Source organism: Schistocerca cancellata, chromosome 6 (genome assembly GCF_023864275.1).
Source record: "Schistocerca cancellata isolate TAMUIC-IGC-003103 chromosome 6, iqSchCanc2.1, whole genome shotgun sequence".
Classification (NCBI taxonomy): Eukaryota; Metazoa; Arthropoda; class Insecta; order Orthoptera; family Acrididae; genus Schistocerca; species Schistocerca cancellata.
Genome location: NC_064631.1, coordinates 370,463,367 through 370,482,217, shown reverse-complemented (window position 1 = coordinate 370,482,217; position 18,851 = coordinate 370,463,367). Strand labels below are relative to the sequence as shown.

General features: G+C 44.8%; 1 protein-coding gene across 1 annotated transcript; it reads right to left on the bottom strand.

Moving 5' to 3' along the window:
* Positions 1-1,097: 1,097 nt before the first annotated feature.
* LOC126088333 (uncharacterized) lies at positions 1,098-17,631 on the bottom strand. Its single transcript, XM_049906467.1, has 4 exons — positions 17,554-17,631; positions 12,340-12,465; positions 5,411-5,561; positions 1,098-3,211 (listed from the first exon to the last, which is right to left on the bottom strand). The coding sequence occupies exons 1-4, from the start codon at positions 17,629-17,631 to the stop codon at positions 1,098-1,100; spliced, it is 2,469 nt and encodes an 822-aa protein (XP_049762424.1).
* Between the last annotated feature and the right edge of the window lie 1,220 nt (positions 17,632-18,851).

Below are 18,851 nucleotides of genomic sequence, written 5' to 3'. Positions count from 1 at the left end.
GCTTCAGCTGTATTTTCTCGTTCATTTTTAGATGGCACTAAAGGCCACATCTTCAGGTGAACAGTTTTAGTTTTAGTTACATGTTCACCCGAAGATGTGGCTTTTAGTGCCATGAAACCGGCAGTAATCTAAAAATAAACGAGTAAATACAGCTGAAGCGGTTTATTAATACCCAAGATGAAGACGGAAAACAAATATAAAGAATTTTTATATGATATAATTACAAATTAACAATTTTAGGATTTTTTTCAACTTATAATATGACACTTTCCCTCTTACGAAATTTCGTGATTCTAGGTCAACTGAAAGTACACTATAGGCTTAAATTTTTCACACCGTCAAGGGATCGTAGACCTTAGCATTTGACATACATTTCAATATGATACCTATACCCGTTTCTGAGAAAAAGTTCAGACGGACAGAAGGTGATCTTATAAGGGATCCGTTTTTAACGATTGATATACGGAACCCGAAAAACGACCTTATATCTCTGAAATCCTTCTATGTTGCACTGTGTTATTGTTCTTTGAATAGCTGCCGTAGTTTCCATGAAAATAAATGGAAGGTATTAGTTTTGGAATGAGCCTCGTAGTAATTGCTATTAGCCGCACGGGGTAGCCGCGCGGTCTTGGCGCTTTGTCACGGTTCACATGGCTCCTCAGGTCGGAGGTTCGAGTCCTTCCTCGGGCATGGGGATGTGTGTTTTCTTTATCGTAAGTTAGTTTAAACTAGATTCAGTAGTGTGTAAGTCTACGGACCGATGACCTCAGCAGTTTAATCCCACAGAACCTTACCACAAATTTGCAATTTCCAGTTGATGTTATCACTGTATGATGACAGTCTTGGGAATCTTTCTTCAAATTTGCTTGGCAAAACGCTTAAGGAAGGACGATAAAAACTGAAATGTATTGCCGACGGCAAGAATCTGTTATTTGGGCAGATAACAGCGACTTTGCTAGAAAAGTTGAAGGAGATAGGTCACTGGGTGCGCTTTAAGACAAGACAGATAATGCCTCAAACGAGGAAGAGTTGGAGGTGAAGGAGATAAGCGGAAGAAAGAAAAATAGAAAAGCGCACGAATCGAAAGGAAGCAGCCGTTATCGCCTCGACGAATCCAACAGGCCAGCGGCGACGGCAGCCTCGAACTCCTGGCGTCCTTCGGGAGTGTCGAAGCTGAAGGAGATGGACGGCACCAGTAGGGGAGGCTGGTCGACGTCGGGCGACGGTTGGGCCGGACGGCCGGCCACGGGTTCGCCGTACAGCGTTTCCGGCTCCGGCACGACGACGCGCAGACCGCCCGCATGGCGGAACGGCGACGGCGTCGACGGTCGCGGCTCCTCGCTGCTGGCCGCTTCCACCCCGGGTCGTCCCAGGTCCGTGGACAACGACGGCACCACCTCCACCGACACCTGTGCTCGCTGCGCCAGATCCACCTGTTGCGAGGGACCTGCCAGGCCGTAGCTTCCCTGCTGCACGGCGGCGCCGGGCTGCGAGTTACCGGACACCACACCTCCGGCAAACGATTCGCTTGTCAGGCTTTCAGTAGGCGCGTAAGAGGCACCGACAGGCGACAGGGACGCACTGACTGGGGATGACAGTATTTGTACAGACACTTTTCCTTGCTGTTTCGAAGTCGCCGACTGCTCTGAGAGGGCAAAATATGCTGATGTAGCAGGCGACTGGGTACGGCTTCCGTCCTCAAATGTAAGACTCGTTGATTGTACTGGTGACAGTGACAGCTCCGGTAACGCGTCGCCCTGCTGGTTGGAGAGTTGGTTGTAAGCAGAAGGGGATGAGGATGGAGAAATTGTGGTACTGCTACTATCAGTCATCGGTTTAGATATAGAGACCACGGAAGGGCTACGAGAGAGACTTTGTCCTGGTATGGAGGATGAGTACTTGCTAGAAAGTTTCTCCCCGTACCTGAATCTATACAGTGCTGAGGGTAAACTATTCGGTCCAGATGTATCCGGCAGGGAGGGTGAGAATTTGAGCTCTGACGCTATAGGCAAAGGTGGCGACGAGCTAGGCGAGGATATAGGCACCGAGTGTTCGGCGTAGATCAACGTAGCGGGGGTCGTCACTGGCTGCTCGTTCCTCCCAGAGAAAGTTGCAGATGTCGCTTCTAGCGAAAATGGAGACGGTGATGAGGAGACGAAATTAGCAGGTAGAAAAAGGTCGCTGACGGATGGCGATGGCCGGAATGACACGAAGCGGTTTAGTGGAGATACTCTGTCACGGCCTAGTATAGCGAGTGGTGGCGGCAAGGGACTCGAGTACTGTTTCGGAGCTGCCGTCGACTGTGTCGCGCCGTTGATCGCTAGTAAATCAGTCAGAACAGTAGATGGCTCCCCGTGTGTGATAGGCGCCACATTGAATACTGCATCGCCAACTGTAGGAGTGCTGTCTACGATTCCAGTCCCAGTTGTACCAGCCCCCGAGAAGTATTTTGATAAAGGTGGAGGTGGAGTTGAAGACAGTTGCAAATCACCCAAGATAATATCACTGGCTGTGGTCGGCTTTGCCGAGACTACTACACGTCCACTGTCTACGGTTTCACCTCCAGCTGTTCCAGTCTCTGTGTAGTATATTGCTGCAGGGGGAGCTGGAGTTGAAGACAGCAGTATATCATCCAGTCTCTGCACGGGAGAGGAAATGCGTAATTCTTGTGGCGATTCTGGAGATTCGTTAGATAAGGGGTATGGTGTAGAAGAGACGACAGTCTGTGTGAATCCTGGTGCCCCGCCAGAAACTGTGGTCAGCGCCAGAGGAGGAACCGTTGCTGTGTAGAAGCCAGGTGCTGGGGTGGATGACGGTACAAATGTTTCCACAGTGACGGCGTTCGTAACTGGCAGTGGGCTCGGTGTGGACGAAACGAGTGCCACGTCCCCAGATGAGCTCACTGAGAACGCTGTAGACGGCGGGTAAGCAGTGTAGTCCTGCGTGGGGCGTGGTGATTCCGACGGAACTGGGCTCGGTGTCGAAGAGACGGAGTTGTCTGGCTGTGGAGAGGCGGTACTAGAGCCTAATTCCGACAGCGGTGATGGCCCCTCTGTCAGAGTCACAGGGCGCGGCGTGGTGGACGTCGATAAAGGTCCAAACGAAAAGGCAGGGGCGTCAACCTTCTGTGGAACGGTTGGGCTCAGTCTCACAGTACTGCCCCCACTGCTTCCGGGTGTCGGGATGATCACTTCGGCGCCACGAGCCACACCTGGAAACAAAAGCGGTTCCTAAAAATGTTGTCAACCCAAGGAGCCAACTCGCTAATAACGTGTAACACTGTCCCTGGTCTTTTTAAACGCCTCATTTCGGCGAGGAGGAATAATTTATTCATGTATTGCTCGGGTATTTCTTCGTTCCAGTATTCTATTAGTCCATTTCCTCCTCCCTCTATCTCTGTCCATCTCTCCTCCCCCTCTTTCTACCAACCTCCCCCTCCCCCTCTCCCTATCCATCCCTCCTGCCTCTGGGCACCTCCTGCTTTCCACCCACTCTGTCTCTACTGTAAATAATTCACGTTTACTGTACTGGGACAAAGATGAATGAGCGTACTGCATGAGTTGTGAATAAAATTCTTGACTCTGTGTTCAGTGTTATCTATGGCTGACTTGCTAGTCAGTCAATTGTGCAGCGCTGGGGAATTCAAATTTGAGACATAATAGCGAGCGGTGGCGTTCTTCAGAGAATGAGATGTGTTTTCCGTGAATCTGGGAGAAGCTATTTGGAATATTTTACTGTAGAGATGAAAACTCATTTATAATACTTGTTTGTTCTTTTTATTCCTGGAGAAGATTTTGGAGGAATTTTAAAGTTATGTTTGTAGTTTCCTTGTAATGAAAGAATTTTGTAATTGTTAGAGTCTTCCTGTGTTGTGCAGTCTTTTTGCCAATAATCAAAGCCTGATTTCTCAAAAAACGATTTTCCTTAGAGTGAAACCCACCTCCATGATTCCTCACGCAATCCTTGTCTTTGATAGACTCTCGCCGTCGAGGACCACGTACTGGGTTCTGTTACTAAGTCTTCGAGCCACTCACTCATTTGGGAACCTAAACCTTATGCTCGGACGTTCGTCAACAGTCTGCAGTGGGGTACCATGTAAAATGATTTCTGGAAATCGATGAATATGGAATCTGCCTGTCGCCTTTCATCGTGTGAGAAAACGGCAAGCTGAGTTTCGCACGAGTGATGTTTTCTAAATCCGTGCTGATTTGTTGTCAGAAACTTTTCTGTCTCGAGGAAATTTATTATATTCGAACTCAGAATGTGTTCAAGAATTCTGCACGATGTCGATGTTAAGGATATTGCTCTGTAATTATGCGGTTCAGTTCTTTTACCGTTCTTAAATGCATAAGTGAACTGCACTTTTTTCCAGTCGCTTGGGACTTTTCACTGGGCGAGAAATTCGCGAGAAATGCAAACTAAGTAAGGGCGCAAGCCTCCACAGTTTTCTGTAAAACAGAAATGGGATTGCATCCGGACCTGACGACTTATTTGTTTTTGGTTCTTTCAGTTGCTTCTGTACGCCACATATGCCAATTTCTGTGTCCTCCTTGCGGTAGTTTCTACGACAGGCAAACGACGGTATGTTTGTACGATCCTCCTGCGTGAGTGATTTCTTAAACGTGAAATTTGGAACTTCAGCTTTCCTTTTGGCACTCCAGACTGGTCGACGAGTAACTGGGTAGAAGCCTTTGACCCGCTTAGTGATTTTACGTGTGGCCAGAATTTTCTCGGGTCCCGGCAGGTTTTTTTCGCTAATGCATGACCGTGGAAGTTGTTGCAAGCTTCGCGCATTGATCTCCTTACAGACACACGAATTTCTACTAACTTCTGTATGGCAACATTTGCGCATTCATTTATGAACTGAAAGTGAACAATCTCTGTTTCCTCAACATTTTCCGAATCTGATTATTAAACCACACAACGTCTTTTCCATCCTTAATCCACTTACACGGCACATACGTGTCCAGAGCGCGATTTACGATCAGTTCAAATTTCGCCCATAATCTCTCTACGTCCGCCATAATGAAGCTAAGCGACGTCAATTTATTGTCTAAGTGGGATTCTAAGAACTACTTGTCTGCTTTTTCTAGCATGAACACTCTCCTGGCCTTCTTGACGGATTTATTGACTTACATAACCACACACATGCTGGTAGACTTTACTCCTTCTTAGGCGAAGCATAACACGTGCTTCGCAAACAACAACCAACATTCAAATGTGATATCAGAATGATTAACCTACTGCGTAATTTTTCCTTACATAAATAATGTAGATGGCGTTACTGTTACCTACTTCGAAGGTTGCACTGAAATGCTGATCATCTGCATTTCTAAACTAGTGCCAAATTGACGTAGCTGAATGTCGTCTTCATGGTGTTGGCAGCAGTGTACGTGGTAAGGCAGATTACCTGGAGGCAAATATCCGTCAGCGTGGCTGAAGCTACTGGAGAAGGCCTTCAGCTTGATCGCCGGAGGCGGCGCATCCAGCTTCTGGAGGCTCGGGTCACTTTCCAGCGGCGGCTCCAGACCCGTCGACAGCGCCAGACTTCCTTCTTTGTCCTGCGGCAAAGAAAGTTTTTTCTTACGCAAACAATACCAATCAACATCGGTCACTGCACCACTGAAACGAAGATCTGCTTCAACAAAAGGATATACAAGAAATCGAAAACCGTTACAACTGTCGAAATAGTGATCAGACGATATAACAAACACTGTATTAAATTAAGAATTTTATTCACTCTGACGTCTTACGAAGGAGGATGAACTTTTAGATACAATTTAGTATATTGGAGTAGACGGTAGAGAAAAATGACTCCATAGTTTCAAAATTGGTTCAAATGGCTCTGAGCACTATGGGACTCAACTGCTGAGGTCATTAGCCCCCTAGAACTTAGAACTGGTTAAACCTAACTAACCTAAGGACATCATAAACATCCATGCCCGAGGCAGGATTCGAACCTGCGACCGTAGCGGTCTTGCGGTTCCAGACTGCAGCGCCTTTAACCGCACGGCCACTTCGGCCGGCTCCATAGTTTCAGACCAGTCAGTTCAACAGTACATCAAATCGAGCAAAATTTACCAAATAATCTTACGTCGGAAACGCACTCGTGAGGTGATACGGCCATAAAACGATAGACAATCAGCGACGAACTCGCAGAAGTATGTGCATTGAAACTAAATTAACCAGCTAAAATTTCTTATGTTATAGAGCACACTTATTAATTGAATTAACTGAATAGTCAAAGCTATGTAAACTTTAAATTACTATCCATAGTTGGCTGCGTTAGACGCGAATTTTCTGTGGCGCTTACTACGCTAAAAGTTCCGTAATGCCATTAATTTGCTGAGATAACAAGCTGTGCGTCAAAAATAGCTGTGCAGCAAGATAGTCGAAAAGTCGTACTACAAGGCGCAATGGTATTAATAATGAAATATAAAGGCCACAGATTCTAAATTTTGCTAATGTACGGAGAGCATGAAATAACTTCTATTGTAAGAAGTACAGTAAACCAACAAGTGAAGTAACACAGTGGTGGAAAAGGAAAAAAAATAGATGTTAAACACTTTTTTCAAATCACGTTTTGAAAGCCTATGGTTGAAATTCTTCAAAGTGCGCCCGCTGTCAGCTGATTGGCTGTAGTTTTATGGGGGTGAGATTCCGGTCGATGGTTATTTGGAAAATTATGCACAATTCAAGGTCATCATTCTGCTCTGACCTTTTTATAAGGTCGTTTCTACCATCCTGTATGTAAAGGGTGAGGCAGAAAAAACAGGCCACCCCCAAATACAACTGGAATGAATGAGTATATCTAGGTGGGGTTTTCGCCAAGTTGTAGCGAACAACATGGCGAATTGTCTGATATTCGCAAGTAATTTTTATCGTTTGTAGTCGCCGCATTACGACACCGACTTTGTTTTTTTTTTCTAACTGAACTATATACTTTTTCTGTGGCATTTAAAAGAAGCTTCTATGAGAACTCAACGACATATGTGAGACTGTATCAAATAGTATCAACACAACAGCGTCACAAACCACTGTCCCGCCGTCAGGAGAAGAAGTTCGACAAACGTGTGCCCCATTACACCAAATGTAAAGAAATACGTAACTCAAGTATGGTTCTTGTGTTTAACTGTACGCTTGAAGCCCATCAGTCTCTGTTCTGCTGTTATAGCAATCAGACAACTTCCTCGTTAACATACTGAGACATTCACAATGTATACGGTAGCCGAAAAAGTGGATATCGTTTATGGCGAATATCACCAAACTAATAGAGCTCGGTGCGGTTTTATGCTAAAGAGTATCCAGATCGTGCTAAGCAGTCACGATCTGTTCAAAAATGGTTCAAATGGCTCTGAGCACTAAGAGACTTAACATCTGAGGTCATCAGTCCCCTAGCCGCGCGGGATTAGCCGAGCGGTCTCAGGCGCTGCAGTCATGGACTGTGCGGCTGGTCCCAGCGGAAGTTCGAGTCCTCCCTCGGGCATGGGTGTGTGTGTTTGTCCTTAGGATAATTTAAGTTAATTAGTGTGTAAGCTTAGGGACTGATGACTTAAGCAGTTAAGTCCCAGCCGGCCGGAGTGGTCGTGCAGTTCTAGGCGCTACAGTCTGGAACCGATCGACCACTACGGTCGCAGGTTCGAATCCTGCCTCGGGCATGGATGTGTGTGATGTCCTTAGGTTAGTTAGGTTTAATTAGTTCTAAGTTCTAGGCGACTGATGACCTCAGAAGTCAAGTCGCAGAGTGCTCAGAGCCATTTTTTGAACCAGTTAAGTCCCATAAGATTTCACACACATTTGAACATCAGTCCCCTAGACCTTAGAACTTGAAACGTCCCCTTAGTACAATACAAATCACTTACCTCACAAAAATCTTCGTTACTCGAGCTACTGCAATACAGCGAGCGCCACTACTGCCAGCTAAATAAAAGATTCAAAGTACTGAAGGCACTAACTACTGATAGGCATAGTTAGCAAATGAAAGATTTTAACAGAGAACAATCAATGTATTTACCTTAATAGTCATCAGAAGTCATAATATATACAGCAGTTCATGACATCCATTTTTACAAATCTGAAAACTCCGCCATCTCTCTCCTCACATCCACCACTGCTGGCGGCTCACGTCCAACTGCGCAAAGCTACGCGCTGTTCACATCCAGCTGCCGCTGCCCAACACTACAATGGCAGACAACAATGCTAACTAGCCACAGACTGCACACAGCACAGCCAGTGATTTTCATACAGAGCGCTACGTAGCGGCGGCGATACCAATATAAGAACCTAAACAGCCTACTTACATAGCCTACTTACAAACTACTTAAACCTAACTAACCTAAGGACATCAAACACATCCATGCCCGAGGCAGGATTCGAACCTGCAACCATAGCAGTCGCGCAGTTCCGGACTGAAACGCCTACAACCGCTCGGCCACCGCGGCCGGCAGTCGCGATCTGTCTTTGCAAATATTATAACTGAGCTACTCAAGCGTGACTTACGATCCACAGATTTACTTCCACCAACACCTAAGTCCTATTTTCTTGAGTACCTCATTTGGTAGATCAGTTGCCCGCGAAAGTGTCCCGAGTTCGGGTCTCGCTCCGGCACACAGTTCCAATCTTCCAGGAAGTTTCATATCAGCGCACACCCCGCTGTAGAGTGAAAATTCTTTCTGGAAACATCCCCCAGGCCGTGGCTAAGCCATGTTTCTGAGATATACTTCCTTCCAGTAGTGCTAGTCTTGCAAGTTTCGCAAGAGAGCTTCTGTGAAGTTTGGAGAGTAGGAGGTGAGGTACTCACTGAAGTTAAGTTGTGAGGCTCAAATGGTTCAAATGGCTCTAAGCACTATGGGACTTACATAAGTCCCCTAGACTTAGAACTACTTAAACCTAACTAACCTAAGGACATCACACACATCCATGCCCGAGGTAGGATTCGAACCTGCGACCGTAGCAGCAGCGCTGTTCCGGACTGAAGCGCCTAGAACCGCTCGGTCACAACGGCCGGCTAATCTGTGAGGAAGCGTCAGGAGACGTGCTGGGTTAGCTCAGTTGATAGAGCACTTATCTACAAAAGGTAAAGGTCCTAACTTCGAGTCTCAGTCCAGCACATAGTTTAAATCCGCCAGGAAGTTTCATATCAGCGCACACTCCCCTGCAGAGTGAAAATTTCATTCTGGAAACGTATGTATAGTGTTATGTTACTCAGAAGTGTACCTTTCTCGGTTAACTCATAAACAAACAATCGCATGTTTCCACAAGGTCACCTGTCAATAAGATGTTTACGACACCATTGGGCATGGTGGTTAGGTGCCGAAACAGGTTACTCGTTATAGACACAAAATGGTACCTGATTTTGTATTGGTTTCCTATCAGCAATTCATCTTTAAAACAGGTGAATCAATTAATTTGGGAAATAATCTACCGTTCTTAGTCAAATGAATCAACAAGTACGCTACTGTTACCTTTATTAATAACATAAATTAAGTTTCACTATTTGTCGGCAATCCAGAGCGCCTTGTGACAATATAAACAGTTTAGAAGTATCTCAAGGCACTCTACGGGAAACTTGTTGTTTCGTGGTTGGCCGTATAACCTCTCTCAACAATCAGCATTACGTTTTTTTGTGTAGTTTACAAGATTATTTTTGTGGGAAAAATTTCGCTGTTGTATCGGTTGTTTCTGAGAAAAGTCTTACGCGGTAAAAGCCGAGTTCTACAAAAATAAAATTAGTGTACTGGACCTTTTCTAGAGGAAGGTACAAGATGAAATGGTGCCTATTATGGTTAACGAGCGGTCTTATCCAACGACATCATTTTATTCGCCTTTTCACTACCAACACCGACACCCAAGTGTAATAACTTGCTACTTAACTTGGAAATATGAACAGGGGCGGCTTCTGAGGTTGTGCCGCTGTGCCGCGACACCACTTGTATAAAAAAGAAAGGAAGAGAAATCTATGCAAACTGCGCTTAAAATATTGTTCGGAGTATGTATTTTCTGATTTGAAGAGTCGCGTTTTGCCGCGCTCGTTCTCGCGGTAGATTTCTGAAGCTTGGAGCCAACTGCAGATTGGCACCGTCTGTTCTAAACGCTGTGTGAAAGGCTCCGCCGTTGGTTTCTACACGCTTCTTATGGCCGCCAGAGAGCAGTTAAGTGCAGGACCTATTGAAGCTCGATCTGCCACCTAGCGATCACGTTAGAATATGTAGGTGCTCAGATTTCCTGTAATCCAGTTTTACAATCCCTAAACGCTAATTAATGCTTAATTAAATCAAATACAGAAATAATACATTTAAATTTTGTTATAAATAGCTTTATGTAATTTGATTATAATTATGCCCTTACCTTTTGTAACGAAGAGGCACTATTTCAATATCGGTATATTTTACAACAGGACTACTGCAACAGAACTAAAATGGTAACGTATTCACCACCTGTTGAGCATTTGTTTTCCGAACAAAGGTGTAATATTTCTGTTTATACTCGTTACGTTCGTGTAATACAGTTCTGTACAAACACATTGTAGTTATTGCGAGGTCAGGTAATAGACCGTATACAGCTGTCTGAACAGTGTTATCTGCAATGGAAAATTCAGTTGACTGTGGAAATAGCAAACATGAACAGGGTAAATGAGTTATTAAAAACGCCATTTAGTGACAGGAGTCACAGATAAAAAACACTAGGTAGGCCACTCTCAAATCTGAATCTGTACCAGAAAGCAAAAAATCGATGCCGTAACTTCAGTCCAAAAATTTACCAAAAGATGAAATGGATTTCTGGGTGTGAAGAAAGCAACGCTGTTTTTTGTTTTCCTTTTGTTTCATTTGGGGGAGATGTCCATTGGTCTAAGACCGGAATAACTGATATTGGGCATATATGGTCTAGAACGAAAGTACATGAAATATCAAAGCGACACATGAATAATGCGCTTAGTCTTTCGTTTCTAGGCAAAACCAACATTCAGCAGAAATTAGATTCGCAATATAGACAAAAAATTGACAGCCGCAACAAATGTGTAGAAAAGTATAGATGTATATGGAATTTAACTGTAAACTGTATTCGGTTCTGTGGTGCTTTGGAACTGGCTCTCCGAGGCCACGGTGAATCTGATGCCTCTCAAAATAAGGGGGTTTTTCGCGAGCTAATTCAGTTCAGCGCGGAACTGGATAAAGCTCTTCAAGTTCGTCTCATTCAAGCATCAGTGTTCAAAGGCATTTTTAAGACTGTTCAGCCGGCCACTGTGCTCGAGCGGTTCTAGGCGCTTCAGTCCGGAACCACGAGGCTGCTACAGTCGCAGGTTCGAATCCCGCCTCGGGCATGGATGTGTGTGATGTCCTTAGGGTAGTTAGGTTTAAGTAGTTCTAAGTCTAGGGGACTGATGACCTCAGATGTTAAGTCCCATAGTGCTCAGAGCGATTTGAAACATTTTTAAGACTGTTCAGGACGAACTACTGCAATGCATGTTGGAAGTGTATTATGATGAAGTTATGTTGCAATAATCGCGGATGAAAGCACAGATGTGTCTTGCAAATTTCAATTGGTTATTGTTTTGCGTTATATTGTCGAGGGAATACGTGTTGAAAGATTTTGGAACTTTGTTAATCCAGAAAGTCAGAATTCTCATACTATAGCTGAGAGTATTCTGAAAGAAATTGAACCATTAATTGGCGATGATCGAGCAAAACTAATAGCTCAGGGTTACGATGGTGGCAAGTCGAACAGGGTTCAGAAATTAATTAAAGACAAATATCCAAAAGCAAACTACATCCATTGCTATGCCCTTCAGTTCGACATGATGTCTACGGCAGCCTCTGTTAATCGCAAAGCCCGCATCTTTTTTGCACACCTTTCAGGTAATTCTTCCCTCTTTTCTAACTCGTCATAGAGATCAAAAGTGTTGCATAGCATTATTCAAAAAGGCTTGCCCCGTGTGTGTGACAAGATGGAATTACCATTCGCAAGTAGTAAGAGATGTTTCTGAAAATAGGGAAAAATCTTATTACTTTTATGGAATTCACTGAAACAAGTGAGAGCATAAAACTAACTTCTGCTATCGAAAGAGCTCGTCATACAAACAAAGACTGCAAGATAACGAATTCATTTTCTGGCTATCATTTTTCTATAAGATAATGCCTCATGCATATGTCCTTTTTAATCAGCTTCAGAAGAAGAAACCAAACCGACCACAGCAAAGCAAGACAACCAGAACTTAGAAGCGGCAATGCAAAACATCAGAGATGACGTTGGTACCATTCTTAATGAGATTAGTTTCGAAGTTGACGAAACGATGCCTGCCAAGAAGCGAAAATGAACACACGGAGGAATCGGAAGCGTTACCTGAGCTGCCGAAGTGTCCTGTGCTGGAGGAGGGAAGTCGGAGGTTGCGGCCTCGGTGGTGGCGCGGCTCGACGGCGCCGCGGGTGTGCTCAGCTTGGCCAGGGGGCGGCCGACCAGCCGCTCGGCCTGCGTAAAAAAACATTCAGTAGCTCTAAGGAATTAACATCGCAACTGCCCGTGTAGCTTGTCATCTCGAAGATCTAGCAGCCTTCCAGTGGTTACAGAAACACTAGTTAAAGCGAGCTATGTTTCTAGCTTGCGAATGACTAATGAAGGTAAAACGTCTGAAGTTGAGTTTGTACTTACGTAGTTTCGAGCACAAAACGTGTCTGGGACAAAATTCAGGATTTATCAAAAAGAATCATCCGATTTCAAAAAATCGTAACTACACTACTGGCCATAAAAATTGCTACACCAATAAGAAATGCAGATGATAAACGGGTTTTCATTCGACATATATATTATACTAGAACTGACATGTGATTACATTTTCACGCAGATTGGGTGCATAGATCCTGAGAAATCAGTACCCAGAACAACCACCTCTGGCAGTGATAACGGCCTTGATACGTCTGGGCATTGAGTCAAACAGAGCTTGGATGGCATATACAGGTACAGCTGCCCATGCAGCTTCAACACGATACCACAGTTCATCAAGAGTAGTGACTGGCGTATTGTGACGAGCCAGTTGCTCGGCCACCATTGACCAGACGTTTTTAGTTGGTGAGAGATCTGGAGAATGTGCTGGTCAGGGCAGCAGTAGAACATTTTCTATATCCAGAAAGGCCCGTATAGGACCTGCAACATGCGGTCGTGCATTATCCTGCTGAAAATTAGGGTTTCGCAGGGATCAAATGAAGGGTAGAGCCACGGGTCGTAACACATGTGAAATGTAACGTGCACTGTCCAAAGTGCCGTCAATGTGAACAAGAGGTGACCGAGACATGTAACCAATGGCACCCCATACCATCACGCCGGGTGATACGCCAGTATGGCGATGACAAATACACGCTTCCAATGTGCGTTCACCGCGATGTCGCCAAATACGGATGCGACCATCACGATGCTGTTTACAGAACCTGGATTCATCCGAAAAATTGACGTTTTGCCATTCGCCCACCCAGTTTCGAGGTTGAGTACACCATCGCAGACGCTCCTGTCTGTGATGCAGCGTCAAGGGTAACCGCAGCCATGGTCTCCGAGCTAATAGTCCATGCTGCTGCAAACGTCGTCGAACTGTTCGTGCAGATGGTTGTTGTCTTGCAAACGTCCGCATCTGTTGACTCAGGGATCAGACATGGCTGCACGATCCGTTACAGCCATGCAGATAAGATGCCTGTCATCTCGACTGCTACTGATACGAGGCCGTTGGGATCCAGCACGGCGTTCAGTATTACCCTCCTGAACCCACCGATTCCATATTCTGCTAACAGTCATTGATCTCGACCAACGCAAGCAGCAATGTCCCGATACGATAAACCGCAATCGCGATAGGCTACAATCCGACCTTTATCAAAGTCGGAAACGTGATGGTACACTTTTCTCCTGCTTACACCAGGCATCACAACAACATTTCACCAGGCAACGCCGGTCAACTGCTGTTTGTGTATGAGAAATCGGTTGGAAACTTTCCTCATGTCAGCACGTTGTTGGTGTCGCCACCGGCGCCAACTTTGTGTGAATGCTCTGAAAAGCTAATCGTTTGCATATCACAGCATCTTCTTCCTGACGGTTAAATTTCGCGACTGTAGCACGTCATCTTCGTGGTGTAGCAATTTTAATGGCCAGTAGTGTATTATGTTATTTGAAATATGTGCGTGAACATCGCACTGTTGGGTAGAGCAAACTATCGAGTTTTACTTGGTTCCCGCTAGGTAGCACCAGTATGAGCCCGCTTCAGTTCTTTTAAAAATGGTGTCGGGATAACAGAAATTGTTTTGTGTCCTACGTTTTGCGCATTGCGGGTCAGTAATAATTGTTCAGTGTGGCTTTCGCACTAGGTACGGCGTGGATCCTCCTACACCACAGAGCATTAGACGATGGCATGAACAATTACGAAGAACAGATTGTTTGTATAAAGCCAAATCGCCTGCCCGTCCTCGAGTGTCTGACACAGACGGTGGACGCATCCGCCATAGTTTCAGAAGGAGTCCGCAGAAATCCGTTCGCCGTGCAGCTCGACGGCCCAATATGCCGCCGATGTCCGTCTGGCGTGTGATGCGTCGACGTTTACACACGAAACCGTATAAAATTCAGCTCTTCGCGAAGGTGACAAAGAACAACGTGTGTTCTGTAATTTCGTTCTTAGCAAGACTGAGGACGACAGTTTTCTTCCACGCATAGTGTTTGGTGAGGAGGCAACATTCCATTTAAAAGGAAAGATTAACCGTCACATTGTGAGAATATGGGGTACGGAACAACCACGTGAGGTTGTACAACATGAGAGGGACGGTCCAAAATGTAATGTATTAAGTGCAGTTTCACGGGAAAAGATGTATGGTCCATTTTTCTTTGCCAAGAACACTGTTACAGGAAGCACATATCTCAATATGCTCCAGAATTTTCTTTCCCCAATGTTGGAGACAGATTCGAACGACTTCATTTACCAACACTGCATCTGGAAACGCGAATTTTTAATTGAAAGGATTACTGAACGATGGATCGGTCGCATTGAACGAGATGATTCAGCCTCACATTACTGGCCTCCATGGTTACCGGACCTGACTGTATCTGATTATTTCTTGTGCGGGTTTATAAACGACTGTTTATGTGCCACCATTACTAACATCAATGAATGAACTGAGACATCGCATAACACCAGCTGAGGAAGCTGTAACTCAAGACATGCTAGCTGCAGTGTGGGAACAATTTGAATGCCGCATTGACATATGCCGTGCATCTCAAGGGGGCATATTAAACACCTATGAAAAGGTATAAAAAAAAACTTTTTGAGTTTCCCGTTCATAAAATAACAAAATTCATTGTATATGTTTATTAGTTTTAGAAATATAGATGAGCCACATCAGATGACTCTTTTTGATACACCCTGTATATAAAAATTACTCTTTCTAAAATCAAACAATGGAAACTCCAGGTAGGAATATCAACAATGCAAAAAGACAGATCGCTACTTACCATAAAGAAGAAACGTCAAATTGCAGACAGGCACAACTGAAAGACACTCAAATATAGTTTTCGGCCACAGCCTTCGTCAATAAAAGAAACACACACACAGCGTTCACATATACGTACAAGCAAGCACACCACACGCACGCACGACCGGCAATTCAACCCTCTCGGGCCGGAATGCTACTCTTTCTACATGCAGAGGTACGAGGGCTACATCAAACATTAAGCTACACATTATTATGGCAGGCCAAATAATTTTTATTGAATGTGAAAGGTGGATGTCACATGTACTGTGATAATTCTTAGTATGCCATGGGCCGTAAATATGAGTTAATTCGTAAATTTGATAAATGTTCTCAAGCCATGTGATATCGCCCTAACATTGTCATTATGGTTACACGTTTTGGAACGAGAGATGTTGGTCAGAGAGGTTAGCTTTGCTTTGCCAAAGTAGAGTCAATGTGTGCTGGTAGCAACTACGTGGTAGTGGACTTAGTTTGAAATGGACGGAAGGTGGCCTGCTCTGGAGTGCAGGCAGCATATTTGGAGAAATTTTTGTAATATGATTTTTAAAGAGAAATATTAAGCTGAATGATTACAACGTTGTTTGGATCAGAAAACGTAACAATTAAAGGCAACGTGGTTTGTTGTATTTGTAATTACTTAGGATACTGACTGTTATAACTGTGCTTATGGTTTAGATTTTCCGTAAACTTTGTGTAATGAGGTTATGTGGCTCTGTCTTCATGTGTGAGAAGTATGTGTCGATTCAGTTATTTCATAATCGGTGAGATCATACTTGGAGTCACGAACGAAGGTTGTCGAGTTTAGGCTTGTTCTGCACACCTACGTCACGCATTCTTCGAAAGGCACTGAGCGTTCAGTAGCATTGTGAGCGCTCTTCTGTAAATGCCGTGGTTAACCTTGCGGCAAGCGTGCTGAGGATAATTACACCAGCGGGTGCGTGCGGTACTCAGTGCTGCCTAAAATCGGATACCATTTAACTAACAGTTTTTTTAGTTTCCTGGTAGAATTTATAAAAGGGGTTTTGAGCTACAAATAACATCGTTATAGCCACAGGTTTCAGTGCTATAATAGGGCTTTATTACATCAAGTGTAACAAAAATATGTAGTGAGGAGAAACGGAAATAGTGTATAGTCATAACAAAGAACAAGTCCAATTAAGAAAAAAAATATCGTGAACACTTACCAAGAATCATACACTTTGTTCCTCTGGAGAAGTTTTACAGCCATTATAAATCACAATAATGTGGCTGCGTTGTGCGAAACCGCGCAGCGGCCGCGCGGTTTGAGGCGTCACGTCACGGATTGCGTGGCCCCTCCCGCCGGAGATTCGAGTCCTCTCTTGGGCATGGGTATGTCCGTGTGTTGTTCTTAGCATAAGTTAGTGTAACTTAGTTTAAGTAGTATTTAAGCCTACGGATCGATGACCTCAGCAGTTTGGTCCCTTAGGAATTCACACACATTTTTTGTTGCTTGCAAACAAATCTTTGCAACTGTTGCAAGTCACAGTACGTTTGTCATTTTTTTACCACCACATAGATAGTTCCTCCCATACATTCTAACAACTTCTTCGTTACTTACGGGGATTGATCGATAGGATGACAGAAATCCTTAGATGACCCTTGGTAAAGTAAAGAATTGAGTCCTTTTCTTACAACTGCCTCTCCATTAGATCCAAGGCCAGGTTTGTGAGGTGCGTTCTTCTTCTGAGACTTTTGCCTGGATTATTTGCGAAGAACAGCACTTAGGAGTTAATTCCTGCAATATCCAGATACAGGAAAAACAAGGCCAAGGAGCCGGCCGGAGTGGCCGTGCGGTTCTGGGCGCTACAGTCTGGAACCGAGCGACCGCTACGGTCGCAGGTTCGAATCCTGCCTCGGGCATGGATGTGTGTGATGTCCTTAGGTTAGTTAGGTTTAATTAGTTCTAAGTTCTAGGCGACTGATGACCTCAGAAGTTAAGTAGCATAGTGCTCAGAGCCATTTGAACCAAGGCCAAGGGCCATCATCTTGATGTCCTCTAAGTGGAGTAGGATGTACACATGTGACCAACAGTACCTACGTCATCTTTGGTTGCATTGTAGTTCAGATTTACAACAGACTTTCCTGTATAAGTGCCTATTTCATCAGTTTCATGCATTGGCGACAGAAAAAGCACATTCTTTTCGTTTCGCACGAAACAAAACAGAAGTCATCTTGAAATCCGAAAAAACAGTTTCGAGTTTCTCGCGACCTGTTTGGCAAAAATCCCGGAGGAATTCCCTTCTTGTCCTTCTTCAGTGTCCCTATGAAGTTACCCAGTCTTCTGAAAGATACTGTCCTAAAGGATAACTACTATAATAGTTATGCATAGTTACACTGCTGTGAGTACCATTGATTGGCTCAACTAATCTCTTCACAATATCCATAGGCTGGTTCGATACAAGATATGGTCCAAGATTCTCTCTGCCGCAGTATAGTACAAAGTTACATGTGTAAAATGTCTTGTTATCGCACAATGCGTACAACTTCAAACCATACTTCGCAGGCATATTGGGAATGTACTGCAGAAAACCGCAACGTCCATGAAAACGAACAAGCATTTAGTCTATGGTTGTGAGCTACCCTGGGTTGTAGTTATTTCTGCAGATGTTACAAACTGCGGTGTGGAGATTACGGATAGCAGCAAGTTTGTCAGTTGCAAGTCGCTCTTTTCCCGTTGAAGTATCTTCAAACCTCAGTAACCGGAGCAAGAACAGAAAGCGCTTGTAGCTAAATGCTGCCCTGAGAGTATTCATTCCTCTGTCATTCGATGCCCACAGGTCATGCGTTTGTGTGTCCTCCTTTTTGTACAGCAATGAGCAACAGTGATCCTAAGAGAGCATTATTTCGGAAGCAGAAGTACTTCCATAGTCTCTGTCCCTCTCGTAATTGACAGATGATCTCTTGTTACTGGGGTATCCGCCACTATTAAAGCTCAGCACCGAGCAGCGGCGCGCTCCATTAGGCGCGGCCGAGAAACGCATCGTCGGAGAAACGCATAGTTGGGCGCATTTCTTCGTGCGCGGCCCGCTGCTAAAATCGCGGGCCGCCTTCGCGCGCGTTCGCTTCAAACCACAGCGATTGGCCTCCTACACTCACCGATTGGCCGCCCAGAATATACAGCGGCCCCTGCCGCCGGCTCCATTAATTATGGAGCCTTAGTTACAGCCGCTACTGACGTCTTCAAACCAGTCCTCATCGTACTGTGTTCTACTCCACAATTAGGAAGGGCTACGCTACGGTGGACCTGCTGTTCGATGTCGATTTGGCTGCGTTCTGGACTTAGAATCCGATTGCTATACTGGAGCTTCGGCTTCAACGTTCACTAGGCTTAGTACG

Bases quoted from the DNA above. Each gene is read 5' to 3' on its own strand.
- LOC126088333 (XM_049906467.1), bottom strand. From the start codon at position 17,631: ATGCATGAAACTGATGAAATAGGCACTTATACAGGAAAGTCTGTTGTA. The intron at 12,466-17,553 runs GTAGGTACTGTT...TTTTTTACGCAG, and splicing joins ACAATGCAACCAAAGATGAC to GCCGAGCGGCTGGTCGGCCG. The intron at 3,212-5,410 runs GTAATCTGCCTT...TTTTGTTTCCAG, and splicing joins TGACGGATATTTGCCTCCAG to GTGTGGCTCGTGGCGCCGAA.